Source organism: Mustelus asterias, chromosome 8 (assembly GCF_964213995.1).
Source record: "Mustelus asterias chromosome 8, sMusAst1.hap1.1, whole genome shotgun sequence".
Taxonomy (NCBI): Eukaryota; Metazoa; Chordata; class Chondrichthyes; order Carcharhiniformes; family Triakidae; genus Mustelus; species Mustelus asterias.
In genome coordinates, this window is record NC_135808.1 from 8,935,058 (window position 1) to 8,951,343 (window position 16,286).

Genomic DNA, 16,286 nt, shown 5'->3' on the forward strand with positions numbered 1-16,286 from the left:
GAGTGCCGCACTGTCAGAGGGTCAGTGCTGAGGGAGTGCCGCAATGTCAGAGGGTCAGTACCGAGGGAGTGCCGCACTGTCAGAGGGTCAGTGCTGAGGGAGTGCTGCACTGTCAGAGGGTCAGTGCTGAGGGAGTGCCGCAATGTCAGAGGGTCAGTACCGAGGGAGTGCCGCACTGTCAGAGGGTCAGTGCTGAGGGAGTGCTGCACTGTCAGAGGGTCAGTGCTGAGGGAGTGCCGCACTGTCAGAGGGTCAGTGCCGAGGGAGTGCCGCACTGTCAGAGGGTCAGTACTGAGGGAGTGCTGCACTGTCAGAGGGTCAGTGCTGAGGGAGTGCTGCACTGTCAGAGGGTCAGTGCTGAGGGAGTGCTGCACTGTCAGAGGGTCAGTGCTGAGGGAGTGCCGCACTGTCAGAGGGTCAGTACTGAGGGAGTGCCGCACTGTCAGAGGATCAGTACTGAGGGTGTGTATGGTATGCTTTGTCTGTATAGTGCACTAGAAACAATACTTTTCACTGTCTACTAATACATGTGACAATAATATATCAAATCAAATCAGTTCTGGGGATCAGTCACATGCAGGGCAGACCCGGTAAGGACGGCAGATTCCCCTCTCTAAAGGACATTAGTGAACCAGATGGAGTTTTACAACAATCGACAATGGTTTCATGGTCATCAGTAGATTCGTAATTCCAGATTGTTTTTATTGAATTCAAATTCCACCATCTGCCGTGGCGGGTTTCGAACACAGGTCCCCGGAATATTAGCTGCGTTTCTGGATTGATGGTGTAGTTATAATACCACTAGGCCATCACCTCCCCCTGCCTCGGGCCTCTTGTTTACAAGCCCAGTGATATCATCATCACAGAATCTTACAATCCCTCCAGTGCAGAGGGAGGCCATTTGGCCCATCGAATCTGCTCCGACAACAACCCCACCCAGCTCCTATCCCCGTAACCCCATGCATTTACCCTACTAATCCACCTGACACTAAGGGGTAATTTAGCACGGCCAATCCACCTAACCCGCACATCTTCGGACTGTGGGAGGAAACCGGAGCACCCGGAGGAAACCCACGCAGACACGGGGAGAATGTGCGGACTCCATGGTAGCACGGTGGTTAGCACTGCTGCCTCACAGCGACAGGGATACGGGTTCGATTCCCGGCTCGGGTCACTGTCTGTGTGGAGTTTGCACATTCTCCCCGTGTCTACGTGGGTTTCCTCCGGGTGCTCCGGTTTCCTCCCACATATCAAAGATGTACGGGTTAGGTTGATTGGCCCGAGTGCCAGGTAGATTAGCATATGTGGTTTTACGGGGATAGGGCCTGGGTGGGATTGTGGTCGGTGCTGACCCGATGGGCCGAATGGCCTCCTTCTGCACTGTAGGGATTCTATGATTTCACGCAGACAGTGACCGGAGGCAGGAATTGAACCCGGGTCCCTGGCACGGTGAGGCAGCAGTGCTAACCACTGTGCCACCCATCATGTCACCATCTCCTGCGTGTTGGCCTTTTTTGGGTTAACAGCAGTAGGGAGACTTTTCCGTGCTTGCTTTTCACAGATAACTGGGTGGCGACGAGATGGGAATCAGTAAGTGCGGAGTAAACACGATGTACCACCCCCACCCACACCCCGCGGTGCGGTAAACGTGGCGCCTGTCTGCCTCTCGTTGCATAACCGAGAGGGGCTGGGATTGAGTCAGGGACAATCTGCTTTAATCAACCTTGTGGGAGAAATTGGAACAGGCGAACTCTCACGACAAGGCTCAGATTGTGCGCTGATATCTCCCAGCAGCTGTCCTCCTACACCGCAGAACGAAACTCTTCAGGAACTATCTGGAAAGCTTACACTGCACCTTTTGTCTCAGTTCCAGTAGACTTGCAGGGAGCAGTAACCTGATCTGCTGCTTGACTGCACGTCAGGGGCAAGGGACACGGGGTATCACTCTTTCTCTGACTCACCTCCACCGAACATGCCCAGTTCCCTCGCCAATCACTCTTTCATTTGATTTAATTTGATTTGTTATTGTCACATGTATCAGTATGCAGTGAAAAGTATTGTTTCTTATGCGCGATACAGACAAAGCATACCATTCATAGAGAAGGAAAGAATCATAGAATCCCTACAGTACATTTGGCCCATCGAGTCTGCACCGACCACAATCCCACCCAGGCCCTATCCCCATAACCCCATGCATTCACCCTCGCTAGGCCCCCTGACACTAAGGGGCAATTTAGCACGGCCAATCCACCTAATTCGCACATCTTTCGATGAGTATCAAATTGAAATGAGAGAGTGCAGAATGTAGTGTTACAGTCATAGCTCGGGTGCAGAGAAAGATCAATTTAATGCGAGGTAGGTCCATTCAAAAGTCTGACAGCAGCAGGGAAGGAGCTGTTCTTGTGTCGGTTGGTACGTGACCTCAGTCTTTTGTGTCTTTTTCCCGAAGGAAGAAGGTGGAAGAGAGAATGTCCGGGGTGCGTGGGGTCCCTAATTACGCTGGCTGCTTTGCCGAGGCAGCGGGAAGTGTAGACAGAGTCAATGGATGGGAGGCTGGTTTGCGTGATGGGCTGGGCTTCGTTCACGACTCTAGGAGAATTTCACAGTAACTTCATTGCAGTGTTAATGTCAGCCTTACTTGGGACATAAGTAAATAAACTTTACTTTACTTTACTTTGTAGTTCCTCGCGGTCTTAGGCAGAGCAGGAGCCATACCAAATTGTGTGGCTAACACGATGCTGTCTTCAACTGGGCCGGCAGTGAGCTTGGCAGTCAGTGAGTGGTGTTGGGCACTGCCAGGCTTCTGGAGTGCGATGCTCAGAGGCTAACAATGGCCATGACTGAGCTTTCCACTGTGTGAAGGAACAGAGGAGGCAGGAGATCAGAGGGCTGATCAGGAGTCTCATGTGGCACAGACAGGTCCTTTCTCCAATCTCAATATCAACAAAACGAAGGAGATTGTCATCGACTTCAGGAAGCATAATGGAGAACATGCCCCTGTCTACACCAATGGGGACGAAGTAGAAAGGGTTGAGAGCTTCAAGGTTTTAGGTGTCCAGATCACCAACAATCTGTCCTGGTCCATCCACACCGATGCTATAGTTAAGAAAGCCCACCAAGCTTTTACTTTCTCAGAAGACGAAGAAAAATTTGGCATATCAGTTATGACCCTCACCAATTTTTACAGATGCACAACAGAAAGCATTCTTTCTGGTTGTATCACAGCTTGGAATGGCTCCTGCTCTGCCCAAGACCGCAAGAAACTACAAAACATTGTGAATGTAGCCCAATCCATCACGCAAACCAGCCTCCCATCCATTGACTCTGTCTACACTTCCCACTGCCTCGGCAAAGCAGCCAGCATAATCAAGGACCCCACGCACCCCGGACATTCTCCCTTCCACCTTCTTCCATTGGGAAAAAGATACAAAAGTCTAAGGTCATGTACAACCCACTCAAGGACAGCTTCTTCCCTGCTGCTGTCAGAGTTTTGAATAGACCTACCTTGCAATAAGTTGATCTTTCTCTACACCCTAGCTATGACTGTAACACTACATTCTGCACTCTCTCCTTACCTTCTCTATGAACGGTATGTTTTGTTTGTATAGCGCGCAAGAAACAATACTTTTCACTGTTCACTAATACATGTGACAATAATAAATCAAATCAGATCAAAATCAGATGGTCAAATGACCGACTAAAACATGCAGCGCCCAATCTGAAGTACTAAACCTTATCGCCAAAACTTTTCTTTCAGTTGAAAACATTTGACTCCACACAGACAGTGACCCGAGGCCAGAATTGAACCCGGGTCTCTGGTGCTGTGAGGCAGCAGTGCTAACCACTGTGCCACCATGCTGCCCTTATGAAGTTACTGTGAAGATCCCCTAGTCACCACACTCCGGCGCCTGTTCGGGTACACTGAGGGAGAATTTAGCACGGCCAATGCACCCTAACCAGCACGTCTTTCGGACTGTGGGAGGAAACCGGAGCACCGGGAGGAAACCCGCACAGCCAATGGGCAGACTCTGCACAGACGGTGACCCAAGCCAGGAATTGAACCCATGTCCCTGGCGCTGTGAGGCAGCAGTGCTCATCAGCATGCCACCGTGGACAGTCACTTTGGGGGGAGCAATTCGGAGTCACTGAACAATAGGCATCTTTCATCAATGGGAAGCAGAGGGCACGGTGGGATGTTACACAGACACAAGGCCTTCATGGTGGCCTGTGCTCTGTGGGTCTGTACCAAGGCTCTCCCGACACCGTAACTCAGTGCCATATCTCCACTAGTGACACTCAGACACACGCTAAAAACATTAAACACAATCAAAAACTCGAAGTCCATGGACTGCGAATAGAACTTAAACTTGACATGTTTTGACATAATGTTTTATTTTCCAACAGAAGATGGGACTTTAGCACCCCAAAAGATCTCTGCCATATATGGTGAGGAACTGCAGCTTCCCTGTCCTGTGCCTCATCTAAATAATACAGAGGTCACACAATGGTTTCTGGTAAGTGCCTTTGTCGGTTCTTCTGGCTGTTAGCTCGTGGTCACTGGTAGTGTTCTGAGTCTAACACAATGAGATTCTGCCGTTATCATAGAATCGTAGAATTCCTACAGTGCAGAAGGAGGCCATTCAGCCCATCGGCTCCCACCCAGGCCCTATCCCCGTAAGCCCACATATTTACCCTGATAGTCCCCCTGACACTAAGGGGCAATTTAGCATGGCCAATCCACCTAACCCGCATATCTTTGGAGTGTGGGAAGGAGCACCCGGAGGAGACCCACGCAGACATGGGGAGAACATGCAGACTCTGCACAGACAGTGACTCGAGGTTGGACTCGAACCCGGGTCCCTGGCACTGTGAGGCGGCAGTGCTAACCACTGTGCCACCCTGCCGCCCCCCAGTGGATAATTTGTTGGATAACAGCACCACCACCCCCCCACCCACCTGCTCCCCTCCCATGTGAAGCATCTGGGGGAGATCTTGCCATGTTAAGGGTGCTATATAAATGCGAGCTGTTGTTGCTTTGATATACAGCGATCTTTTGAGCACCCACCCTGCCCCCCCAAAGAAAATCACTGCCTCGATGCAAGGGCCCTCAGCCATCCTCACCTGTCCTTTGCTTGTGTATTTTTTCCACCAGAGAACTAGCTCCGCGGAGCAGTGGGAGCCGATCGGCGTGGCAACGGGGGTCGAGGCACTGGCGGAGGGAGGTCATTTTGAGATGCTGGGGAACTGGACGCTGAGGGTCCAATCCGTGACCGTCGAGGACGAGGGGCTGTTCAAGTGTCAAGTGACGAGGAACGGGTTGGCGGAGGTCTCCGTGATCAGTGTCTCGGTTTTCAGTAAGTTCTTCCTAGGCCCCGCCCCGCTCGACATAACAGCACCAAGCGTCAGCCGATCTTTAAGAACTGATCCCCTATCCGGGGAGCGCTTCGAGTATGACTGTTAGACAGGGCTGGCAAACTGTTACAAAACCAAAGCAGGTGGATGGGGCTTAAGGGCCAGATCATTAAAGACAAGAGGGCAGCACAATGGTTAGCGTTGCTGGCTCTCAGCACCAGGGACCCGGGTTCGATTCCAGTCTCAGGTCACTGTCTGTGTGGAGTTTGCACGTTCTCCCCGTGTCTGCGTGGGTTTCCTCCGGGTGCTCCGGTTTCCTCCCACAGTCCGAAAGACGTGCTGGTTAGGTTGATTGGCCGTGATAAATTGACCTTTAGTGTCAGGGGGATTAGCTAGGATAAATGTGTGGGTTTGCGGGAATAGGGCCTGGGAGGGATTGTGGTCGGTACAAACTTGATGAGCCAAACGGCCTCCTTCTGTACTGTAGGGCTTCTATGATTCTATGATAAAGAACAAAACTATGCACAAACTGACCCTTCGACCCATCAACCTGATACATGGCTTCTATCCCTCTGTTTGCCTCCCCTTCATGAGTCCATCGAGATAGGCCTTGAACGCTGCTAGTGTGCCTGCTTCTCTGGCAGCGTGCTCCAGGCACCCACCACTCCCTGCATCAAAAACATCTCCCTTAAACATTCCCCTTCTCACCTTGAACCTGTGCCCCCTTGTAATTGACATTTCCACCCTGAAAAAAAGCCTCTGACCATCCACCCTGTCGATGCCTCTCATAATTTTGTAGACCTCTATCAGGTCTCCCCTCAGCCTCCGATTTTCCAGTGAAAACAATCCAAGTTTATCCAACATCTCCTCATAGCCAACACCCTCGAGACCGGGCAACATCCTTCTTTGCACTTGAATGGCCAATGCATCCTAACCAGCACGTCTTTCAGACTGTGGGAGGAAACCAGAGGACCCAGAGGAAACCCACGCAGACACGGGGAGAGCGTGCAGACTCCGCACAGACAGTGACCCGAGCTGGGAATCGAACCCGGGTCCCTGTTGCTGTGAGGCAGCAGTGCTGACCACTGTGCCACCGTGCTGCCCATGAGATAACCCCCTCATCCCGGTTGTCCAGTAGCATTGGTGAGACCACACAGAACCACACAATCTCTATAGAGCAGAAGGGGGCCATTCGGCCCATCGAATCTTACTCAGGCCCACCCACCTCATTCGCCATGATCCCACGCATTTACAATGGCTAATCCACCTGACCTGCACATCTTTAGACTAAGTATCGAGTACAGTTTTGGTCTCCTTGTTTGCTTTCATTCGAAGTAGTTCAGAGAAGGTCACTTGACAGACTCCTGAGAAGAGGGGGTGTTGTATCAGGAGGAGAGTTTGCGCAGACTGGGCCTGTACCGGCTGGAGTTTAGAAGAATCAGGTGAGTTTATTGAAACATATTAGATCCAGGTTTGATTTGATTTGATTTATTATTGTCACATGTATTAACATACAGTGAAAAGTATTGTTTCTTGCGCACTATACGGACAAAGCATACCGTTCATAGAGAAGGAAAGGAGAGAGTGCAGAATGTAGTGTTACAGTCATAGCCAGGGTGTAGAGAAAGATCAGCTTAATGCAAGGTCGGTCCATTCAAAAGTTTGATGGCAGCAGGGAAGAAGCTATTCTCTAAAGGGTGGGTGCTGGGAGGATGTCTCCCCTTGTGGTACTGGGACTCCGGGGACATAGTTTAATCTTTAAGGTATTGTAGACTTGTGGAAGTGATATGAGTAACTGTGACACACTGTGTGCTGTCAAAACTAACGAAACTATGTTTACTTTCAGAGCGACCAGCCAAACCTGAGCTAATAGGAAATGGCCTAATATCTACAGCTGGAATACTTCCTGAGGTATGATGTTTGCACTGGCGGCTGGTCGATGGCACAGTGGTTAGCACTGCTGCTTCGCAGCGGCAGGGACCCAGGTTCGATCCTCAGCTTGGATCACTGTCTGTGCGGAGTCTGCATGTTCTCCCTGTGTCTGCGTGGGTTTCCTCCGGGTGCTCCGGTTTCCTCCCACACTCCAAAGGCGTGCTGGTTAGTGCATTGGCCATGCTAAATTCCCCCTCAGTGTACCCGAACAGTTTAAAGTTGAAAGTTTATTTATTCGAGCCACATTGAATGTATTCAAGAGGGGGCTGGATATAGCACTTGGGGCAAATGGGATCAAAGGTTATGGGGAGAAAGCAGGATTAGGCTATTGAGTTGGACGATCAGCCATCATCGTGATGAATGGCGGGGCAAACTCGAAGGGCTGAATGACCTCCTCCTGCTATCTTAAGTAGGCTCACATTAACACTGAAGTTACTGTGAAAATCCCCTAGTCGCCACACTCCGACGCCTGTTCGGGTACACTGAGGGAGAATTTAGCATGGCCAATCCACCTAACCAGCACGTCTTTCGGACCGTGGGAGGAAACCGGAGCTCCTGGAGGAAACGCACGCAGAGACGGGGAGAACATGCAGACTCCGCACAGACAGTGACCCAAGCCAGGAATTGAACCCGGATCTCTGGCGCTGTGAGGCAGCAGTGCTAACCACTGTGCCACCGTGCTGCCCTACGTAGGCGCCGGAGTGTGGCGGCTATGGGATTTTCACGGTAACTTCATTGCAGAGTTAATGTAAGCCTACTTGTGACACTAATGAATAAACTAAACTGGTTTGGGATTCTATTTGCAATGGTGAACTCCCACCCCAAGTCAGACATAGCCATTTTGCTCCCGTGTCATTACGATGGGGGTCGGGGGTCGGGGGGGCTGGGGGGCGGGGGGGCGGCGGGGGGAGGGGGGAGCATCTCTTTGGAAAAGGGAAGGAATTTGAGAAAGGGTCCCTGGGGGAGACAGCAGATTATGTCAGAGTTGCTTCATTCAAAGGCAAATTCGGAAGATTTCTGTCAGAGAAAAGAATATATTGGGATATAAGAATGTTTTGATATGATATAGGTGTGGCAATGCTTGGGTGGAATCGAGGATGAGTGGTTTTCATAGAATTATAGAAATTCTAGTGCAGAAAGAGGCCATTCAGCCCATCCAGCCTGCGCTGACCACAATCCCACCCAGCCCCTGTCCCCATCATCCTCAGTGACCCTTGCATTAACCCTCATCATCTCTGTGTCAATTGTAGATGAATTGATAAAGTATTTTTCTGTTCGTTCATGGAATGTGGGCCACTATTTATTACCCATCCCTGAGGGTATTTAAGAGAGCTTGGGTCTGGAGTCACATGTAGGCCAGTCCAGGTAAAGACGGCAAATTTCCTTCCAATGGCACAGTGGTTAGCACTGCTGCCTCACAGCGCCAGGGACCCGGGTTCAATTCCCGGCTCGGGTCACTGTCTGTGTGGAGTTTGCATGTTCTCCCCATGTCTGCGTGAGTTTCCTCCGGGTGCTCCGGTTTCCTCCCACAGTCTGAAAGATGTGCGGATTAGATGGATCGGCCATGCTAAATTGCGCCTTAGTGTCGGGGGGGGGGGGGCGGTGATTAGCAGGGTAAATGTCTGAGGTTACAGGGATAGGGCCTGGGTGGGATTGTTGTCAGTGCAGGTTTGATGGGCTGAATGGTCTCCTTCTGCGCTGTCGGGATTCTATGATTCTAATGGACATTAGTGAACCAGATGAATTTTTCCGACAATGGACCATGGTTTCATGGTCATCAGTAGATTCTTAATTCCAGATTTTTATGAAATTCAAATTTCACCATCTGCCATGGGATAAGCAGACCTGTGCAGAGGTCACTGGCGGACTATCCTGGGGATATACCCCTCCTATTACCCTGGGTCTCTGGATTGCTACTCCAGCGACAATACCACGATGCCAAAATCCCAGAGATTGATAGCTCTGAAAGGGACAGCCAGTCATGTTAATGTAGACCAGAGCCACCTACTGATGGCGGTGCCACTTGCCAATTGAGTGCAAACTGGATGATCGTGCCAGGAGGCAGTGGCCTGGTGGTATTGTCACTCGACGGGTAATCCAGAGTAATCCTCTGGGGACCCAGGTTCAAATCCCACCATGGTGGATGGTGAAATTTTAATTGAATTTTTAAAAAATCTGTTATCAAAAGTCGAACGATTAATCATAGAGTCGTATAATCCCTGCAGGGCAGAAGGAGGCCATTTGGCCCATCACGTCTGCACTAACCGTCTGACTCACCACCCAGGCTCACCACCCCGCCCTATCCTCGTAACCTTGTGCATTTACCACAGCCAATCCATCTAACCTGCACATTTTTTAAACTAAGGAGCAATTTACTATGGCTAATCCACCTAACCTACACATCTTTGGACACCAAGGGGCAATCTAGCATGGCCAATCCATCTAACCTATCATCTTTGGATACCAAGGGGCAACTTAGCATGGCCAACCCATCTAACCTACACATCGTTGGACACCAAGGCGCAATTTAGCATGGCCAATCCACCGAACCTACACATCTTTGGATACTAAGGGGCAATTTACCACAGCCAATCCATCCAACCTACACATTTTTTGACACTAAGGGACAATTTAAAATGGCCAAGCCCCCTAACCTACACATCTTTGGACTGTGGGAGGAAACCAGAGCACCCGGAGGAAACCCACGCAGACACGGGGAGAATATGTAGACTCCGCACAAACAGTGACCCGAGACTGGAATTGAACCCGGGTCCCTGGCGCTGTGAGGCAACAATGCTAACCACTGTGTCACCATGCCGCCCTATGACTTTGAACCATGCCAATTGTCATTAAAAACACATCTGGTTCACGAATGCCCGTTTAGGGAGGGAAATCTGCCATCTTTACCTGGTCTGGCCGACACTCAGTGTAGCTGACTCTGAAATGGCTGAGCAAGTCATTCAGTTCAAGGGCAATTAGGGATGGGCAATAAATCCTGGCCCAGCCAGCGATGCCCATGTCCAATGAATAAATAAGCATTCCTGTGCAGAGGTCACTGGTGAACAATGCCTACGAATGAGGGATACAATTCAACTTGAGGTGGAGAAATAGGCAATAACGGATTATTGATCACCCATTACATCACCCAAATGTACTTTCCTTTAAAGTCAAACATCTGGCCCATCTACCTCGGCGCAGAGTGTATTACACACAAGATGCACTGCCACAACTCACCAAAGTTCCTTCGATTGCGCCTTCCAAGCCTGTCACGTCTGCCACCGAGAAGCAAAAGGGCGGCACGGTGGCACAGTGGTTAGCGCTGCTGCCTCACAGCGCCAGGGAGTCGTGTTCGAATCCCGGCTTGGGTCACTGTCTGTGCGGAGTCGGCACGTTCTCCCCGTGTCTGCGTGGGTTTCCTCCGGGTGCTCCGGTTTCCTCCCACACTCCAAAGATGTGCGAGTTAGGTGGATTGGCCATGGTAAATTGCCCCTTCGTGTCAGGGGACTCGCTAGGGTAAATGCATGGGGTTATGGGGATAGGACCGGTTGGGATTGTGATCGGTGCAGACCCGATGGGCTGAATGGCCTCCTTCTGCACTGTATGGATTCTGTGGGCCCCAAAGTGTGTCCGTTTGATGTTTTAATTGGGCTTGGCTTCAATTTTGTGTCTCTTCTCTGCAGATTGGGAAGTGTATCGCTAAGGACGGCTACCCCGTCGGTGACATTGCCTGGTACAAGAATGGCAAAGAGCTACATCCGAATGGAAATGGTGAGAAGCTGGCACCACCCTTTCCCTTCCAAACCCCTCCAAGGCCTGTCCCCTCTCTACCTCTTAATGGTCGGTTACTAATTTAAACTCTTTCAAGCATTCCAGCTTAATGTGGCAAACAAGAGCTGGAGGCGACGCTTAATGCTCTTAACAATCTCCATTTATTTAATTCTTCAGCTACCAACTCAAACTTACAACAGTTGCAACACCTTGACTTTTTTACTGAACTGTAACTCGGGGAGGCGATGGCTAGTGGCATTATCGCGAGACTATTAATCCAGAGACTCAGCTAATGTTCTGGGGACCCGGGTTCGAATCCCGCCACGGCAGATGGTGGAATTTGAATTCAATAAAAAGATATCCGGAATTAAGAATCGACTGAGGATTGTCGGAAAAACCCATCCGTTCCACTAATGTCGTTTAGGGAAGGAAATCTGCTGTCCTTACCTGGTCTGGCCCACATGTGACTCCAGAGCCACAGCAATGTGGTTGGACTCTCAACTGCCCTCAGACAACTAGGGATGGGCAATAAATGCTGACCCAGCCAGTGACGCCCATGTCCCACGAATGAATAAAAAACTCTTAATTGATCATTAATTCTAATTATTTAACTGAAAATAGATACTACCCAGTTTAGACTGAAATGGCCAGGTCTGTTCCGATTGTAGGATCTATCCCCATAGTCTCTGAAGATATTCTTCAGGGCACACTTCTTGCGATGGTTGATCTCGAGAGTTGTTACGACAAGGCTGCACATGTGTCTATTGTCCTCAAAAATGTTTCAATGTGGCACGGTAGCACAGTGGTTAGCACTGCTGCTTCACAGCTCCAGGGTCCCGGGTTCGATTCCCGGCTTGGGTCACTGTCTGTGTGGAGTTTGCACATTCTCCTCGTGTCTGCGTGGGTTTCCTCCGGGTGCTCCGGTTTCCTCCCACAGTCCAAAGATGTGCGGGTTAGGTTGATTGGCCAGGTTAAAAATTGCCCCTTAGAGTCCTAAGATGTGTAGGTTAGAGGGATTAGTGGGTGAAATATGTGGGGGTAGGGCCTGGGTGGGATTGTGGTCGGTGCAGACTCGATGGGCCGAATGGCCTCCTTCTGCACTGTAGGGATTCTATGATTCTATGAATGTGGGGCAGTACAGTAGCACAGTGGGTTAGCACTGCTGCCTCACAGCGCCGGGTTCAATTCCTGGCTTGGGTCACTGTCTGTGTGGAGTCTGTACGCTCTCCCCGTGGCTGCGTGGGTTTCCTCCCACAATCAAAAGATATGCAGGATTGGCAATGCTAAATTGTCTCTTAGAGTCAGGGGGATTAGTTTGAGTTAATGTATGGGGTTATGGGGATAGGGCCTGGGTGGGATTGTGGTCGGTGCAGACTCGATGGGCCGAATGGCCTCCTTCTGCACGGTAGGATTGTATGATTCTATGTACTTTTATGATACTATAACTTTCCAGAAGATTCGACCCGAACCCTCCCGACCTCTGTAGTCCCCTCCATCCCTAAAAACCTCCGAGATATCTGCGCTTCTCCAAAGCCTGGTCGCTCTAACCTTAGCAGCTGCATTTCCAGTCGCTTGGGCCCTCAATTTTGGAATTCCTTCCTCTACATCTCTCTTCAATCTTTCATTTTGTTGCTTAAACCTGCCTGTTCCCAGGGTTGTTTTGCCTCAGAATCAAACTGCCGGGGGCTGGAACGTGAGCTGATATTTTTCCAGGATTATTGATCCGGTAACATAACCCGAGGGCAGCAGCTGAGTTACTGCGAATCCCCCCCAAAGGCCGAGGGAAGAGAACTCTGAGAGACTCAGAAGGAGGCCATTCGGTCCGTTAAGTCTGCACCGACCACAATCCCACCCAACCCATATATTGACCCTGTTAATCCCCCCGACACGAAGGCGCAATTTAGCATGGCCAATCAACCTAACCGGCACATCTTTGGACTGTGGGAGGAAACCAGAGCACCCGAAGGAAACCCATGCAGACACGGGGAGAACGCCATACAGACAGTGACCAGAGCCAGGAATTGAACCCAGGTCCCTGGCACTGTGAGGCAGCAGTGCTAACCACTGTGCCACCCGTGCTGCCCTCGAAGAAGGCGGAAGAGAGTACGTCCGGGGTCCTTGATTATGCTGGCTGCTTTGCTGAGGCAGCGGGAAGTGTAGACAGAGTCAATGGATGGGAGGCTGGTTTGCGTGATGGACTGGGTTTCATTCACGACCGTTTGTAGTTTCTTGTGGTCTTGGGCAGAGCACTGATACAACCCGAAAGGATGCTTTCTATGGTAAAAGTTGGTAAAAAGAAGAGTAAACCGGCTGGGATTTTTTAAAAAACAAGAGTCTGACGACATAACGGCCCCTGACACCAACATCAGATTGTTATTCCCAAATTTATTTTCTAATTCTCAAACTAAGCTTGGAGCTCACGTCCTTCAGTATATCCTGTTCCTGCTTCTGGTGTGGTGAGAAACATAACCACACTACCATATCCCACATTTGCAGGGTAGCCAGGCATGGAGGGTACACTTAAGAAGGGTAAAGTAATTCCTGTCGTAGTATAACTTGTGTATTATGTTTCCAATACCTGGCACACCTTCCCTGAACTATGTGGGGAATGTCGATTAGAAATAACTTCTGGGATTGCAGTATCAGGTAACCCAAACCCCTTTGATTTAAACATCAAATGCCAAAAGTTAGTGATTAATATGATTACTACCAGGGACCAACCTGCGGTACCGGTTAACTCTTAGTTAACTAGGAATGTGGTGGTAGTTGTATTACTGGACTAGCTGTAATCTAAGGAATGGGAGTTTAAAATCGCACCCTGACAGCTACGAGAATTGGGATTCAACTGAAAACAGATAAAGGGCGAGGGTTTACAACCTCACTTGTCCCGAAACCCAACATCAACGGACCTTTCATAGAATCCCTACAGTGCAGAAGGAGGCCATTCGGCCATCAAGCCTGCACTGACCACAATCCCACCCAGGCCCTATCCCCGTAACCCCACATATTTACCCTGCTAATCCCCCTGACGCTAGGGTCAATTTAGCATGGCCAATCAACCTAACCAGCACATCTTTCAGACTGTGGGAGGAAACCGGAGCACCCGGAGGAAACCCACGCAGACACGGGGAGAACATGCAGACTCCGCACTGGCAGTGACCCGAGATCAGAATTGAACCCAGGACCCTGATGCTGTGAGGCAGCAGTGCTAACCACTGTGCCACTGTGCTGCCCCAGATACTGGGCCATCACCTCACCGCTTATATCTTCACAAATGCAGACAAATGTTTGAGGATTACACAAGTTACAGTGTGTATCTCATGGGAAGGTTATGAGGGGCTACTCCAAAGATGCACTGGGGAATCCCCTCCAGATGTTCCCAGGTAAGGGTTTGCACAGTAATTGCCCAGAAGTGCAATTGCCCAGAAGTCCCACTCACCTCCACAGGACTCCCACCACACCCCTAACCCTAACCCCAAGTGGCTCCCGCTAATCTCTAATTTCCCTCCTCCCATGTGACTCCTCCAAACTCCCTCAAGCCCCCCCAAGGGACTCCCCCCATCACCTTCCTCCTCCCCCACACAACATCCACCACCCCCCAACACCCCCCAACAACCCCTGATTCCTGGGATGGCAGATCTGTTATATGGGGAGAGGTTAAGTCAGTTAGGATTGTATTCACTGGAGTTGCGAAGATTGCGAGGGGATCTCATACAAACATCTAAAATTCTAACAGGGTTAGACACAGTAGATTCAGAAAGAATGTTGCCGATGGTGGGGGGAGTCCAGAACTAGGGGGTCATAGTTTGAGGATAAGGGGCAAACCTTTTAGGACTGAGGTGAGGAGAAATTTCTTCATCCAGAGGGTGGTGAATGTGTGGAATTCACTACCACAGAAAGTAGTTGAGGCCAAAACGTTGTGTGATTTCAAGAAGGAATTAGATATAGCTCTTGGGGCGAAAGGGTTCGAGGGATATAGGGGATCAGGATATTGAATTTGATGATCAGCCATGATCAATATGAATGGTGGAGAAGACTCAAAGGGCCGAATGGCCTATTCCTGCTTCTAGTCTCGATGTTTCAATGTAAAGTGGAAAATCAGACATGACCATTTTGAATGGCGGAGCAGGATCTGCGGTCCTACTCCCTACGCCTCTTTCTTTTTTTCCTAAACTTAAACCGGACTGTACAAAATGAAGAATAAATGAACACTCCATGGATTACAGGACCAGACTTTGGTCAATAAAGAGCCTCTTTCTCTTAATCAAGACTAACATCATGTTTAACTTTAACTGTCCCTTTCACGATCCAAAAAATAACCCCATTTCTTCCCGCTTTCCACCTGCGTTTTATTCACTCTTTCCTCGTTTTTAACCACCGCACCTCTCTGTTTTCAGTGACGCAGATCCAGGTTCGTATCATGAAGGACCAGAACACCAGACTCTGCACAATAGAGTCGACATTATACTATACAGCAAGCAAAAGTGACATGAATGCTATGTTCCTTTGTGAAGTGGCATATCCTGATCAAGGCGGCAATGATAAGCAGAGCTCCGAACCCATTATAATCGAAGTGCATTGTAAGTACCGATTCAACTCTTTCAGGAGAGTTGAATACTGCTCCCATTTTGCGGGGGATTATATCTAAACCACTTCCCACTCTCGTTTCCTCTTCACCCCCCTCACATTCAATGAGATTGTCCAATGGGACTCCAAAGACGTGCGGGTTAGATTGATTGGCTGTGCTAAGTTGCCCCTTAGTGTCAGGGGGTTTAGCAGGCAGCACCAGAGATCCGACACAGGGAGGACGTGCAGACGCCGCACAGACGGCTTGGGTCACCGTCTGTGCGGAGTCTGCATGTTCTCCTCATGTCTGCTCTGGATGGGTTTCCTCAGGGTGCTCCGGTTTCTTCCCACAGTCCAAAGATTTGCAGGTTAGGTGGATTGGCCACGCTAAATTGCCCCTTAGTGTCCAAAAATGTGTGGGTTAGGTAGATTAGCCATCCTAAATTGTTCGTTACTGTCCAAAGATGTGTAGGTTAGGCGGATTGGCCATGTTAAATTGTCCCTTTATGTCCAAACATGTGCAGGTTAGATGGATTGGCCATGTTAAATTGTCCATTATTGTCCAAAGAAATGCAGGTTCGTGGATTTGCCATGCTAAATTGCCCCTTAGTGTCCAAAGTTGTGTCGGTTACATGAATTGGCCATACTAAATTGTCCCTTAGTGTCCC

The 16,286-nt window shown here is 49.9% G+C and overlaps 1 protein-coding gene across 2 annotated transcripts in view; it reads left to right on the top strand.

Annotated features, from left to right (window-relative positions):
- The window catches only part of LOC144496841 (CD166 antigen-like), a 40,499-nt gene that overhangs the window by 2,670 nt on the left and 21,543 nt on the right, over positions 1-16,286 (top strand). For both annotated transcript variants that reach the window (XR_013498447.1, XM_078217408.1), the window contains exons 2-6: positions 4,405-4,514; positions 5,153-5,354; positions 7,199-7,263; positions 10,965-11,052; positions 15,450-15,632. Coding sequence is in view for 1 of the 2 variants with exons in the window: in XM_078217408.1 (XP_078073534.1) it covers positions 4,405-4,514; positions 5,153-5,354; positions 7,199-7,263; positions 10,965-11,052; positions 15,450-15,632 (648 nt within the window). In the remaining variant the exon portion in view is untranslated. The remainder of the gene's footprint in view (positions 1-4,404; positions 4,515-5,152; positions 5,355-7,198; positions 7,264-10,964; positions 11,053-15,449; positions 15,633-16,286) is intronic.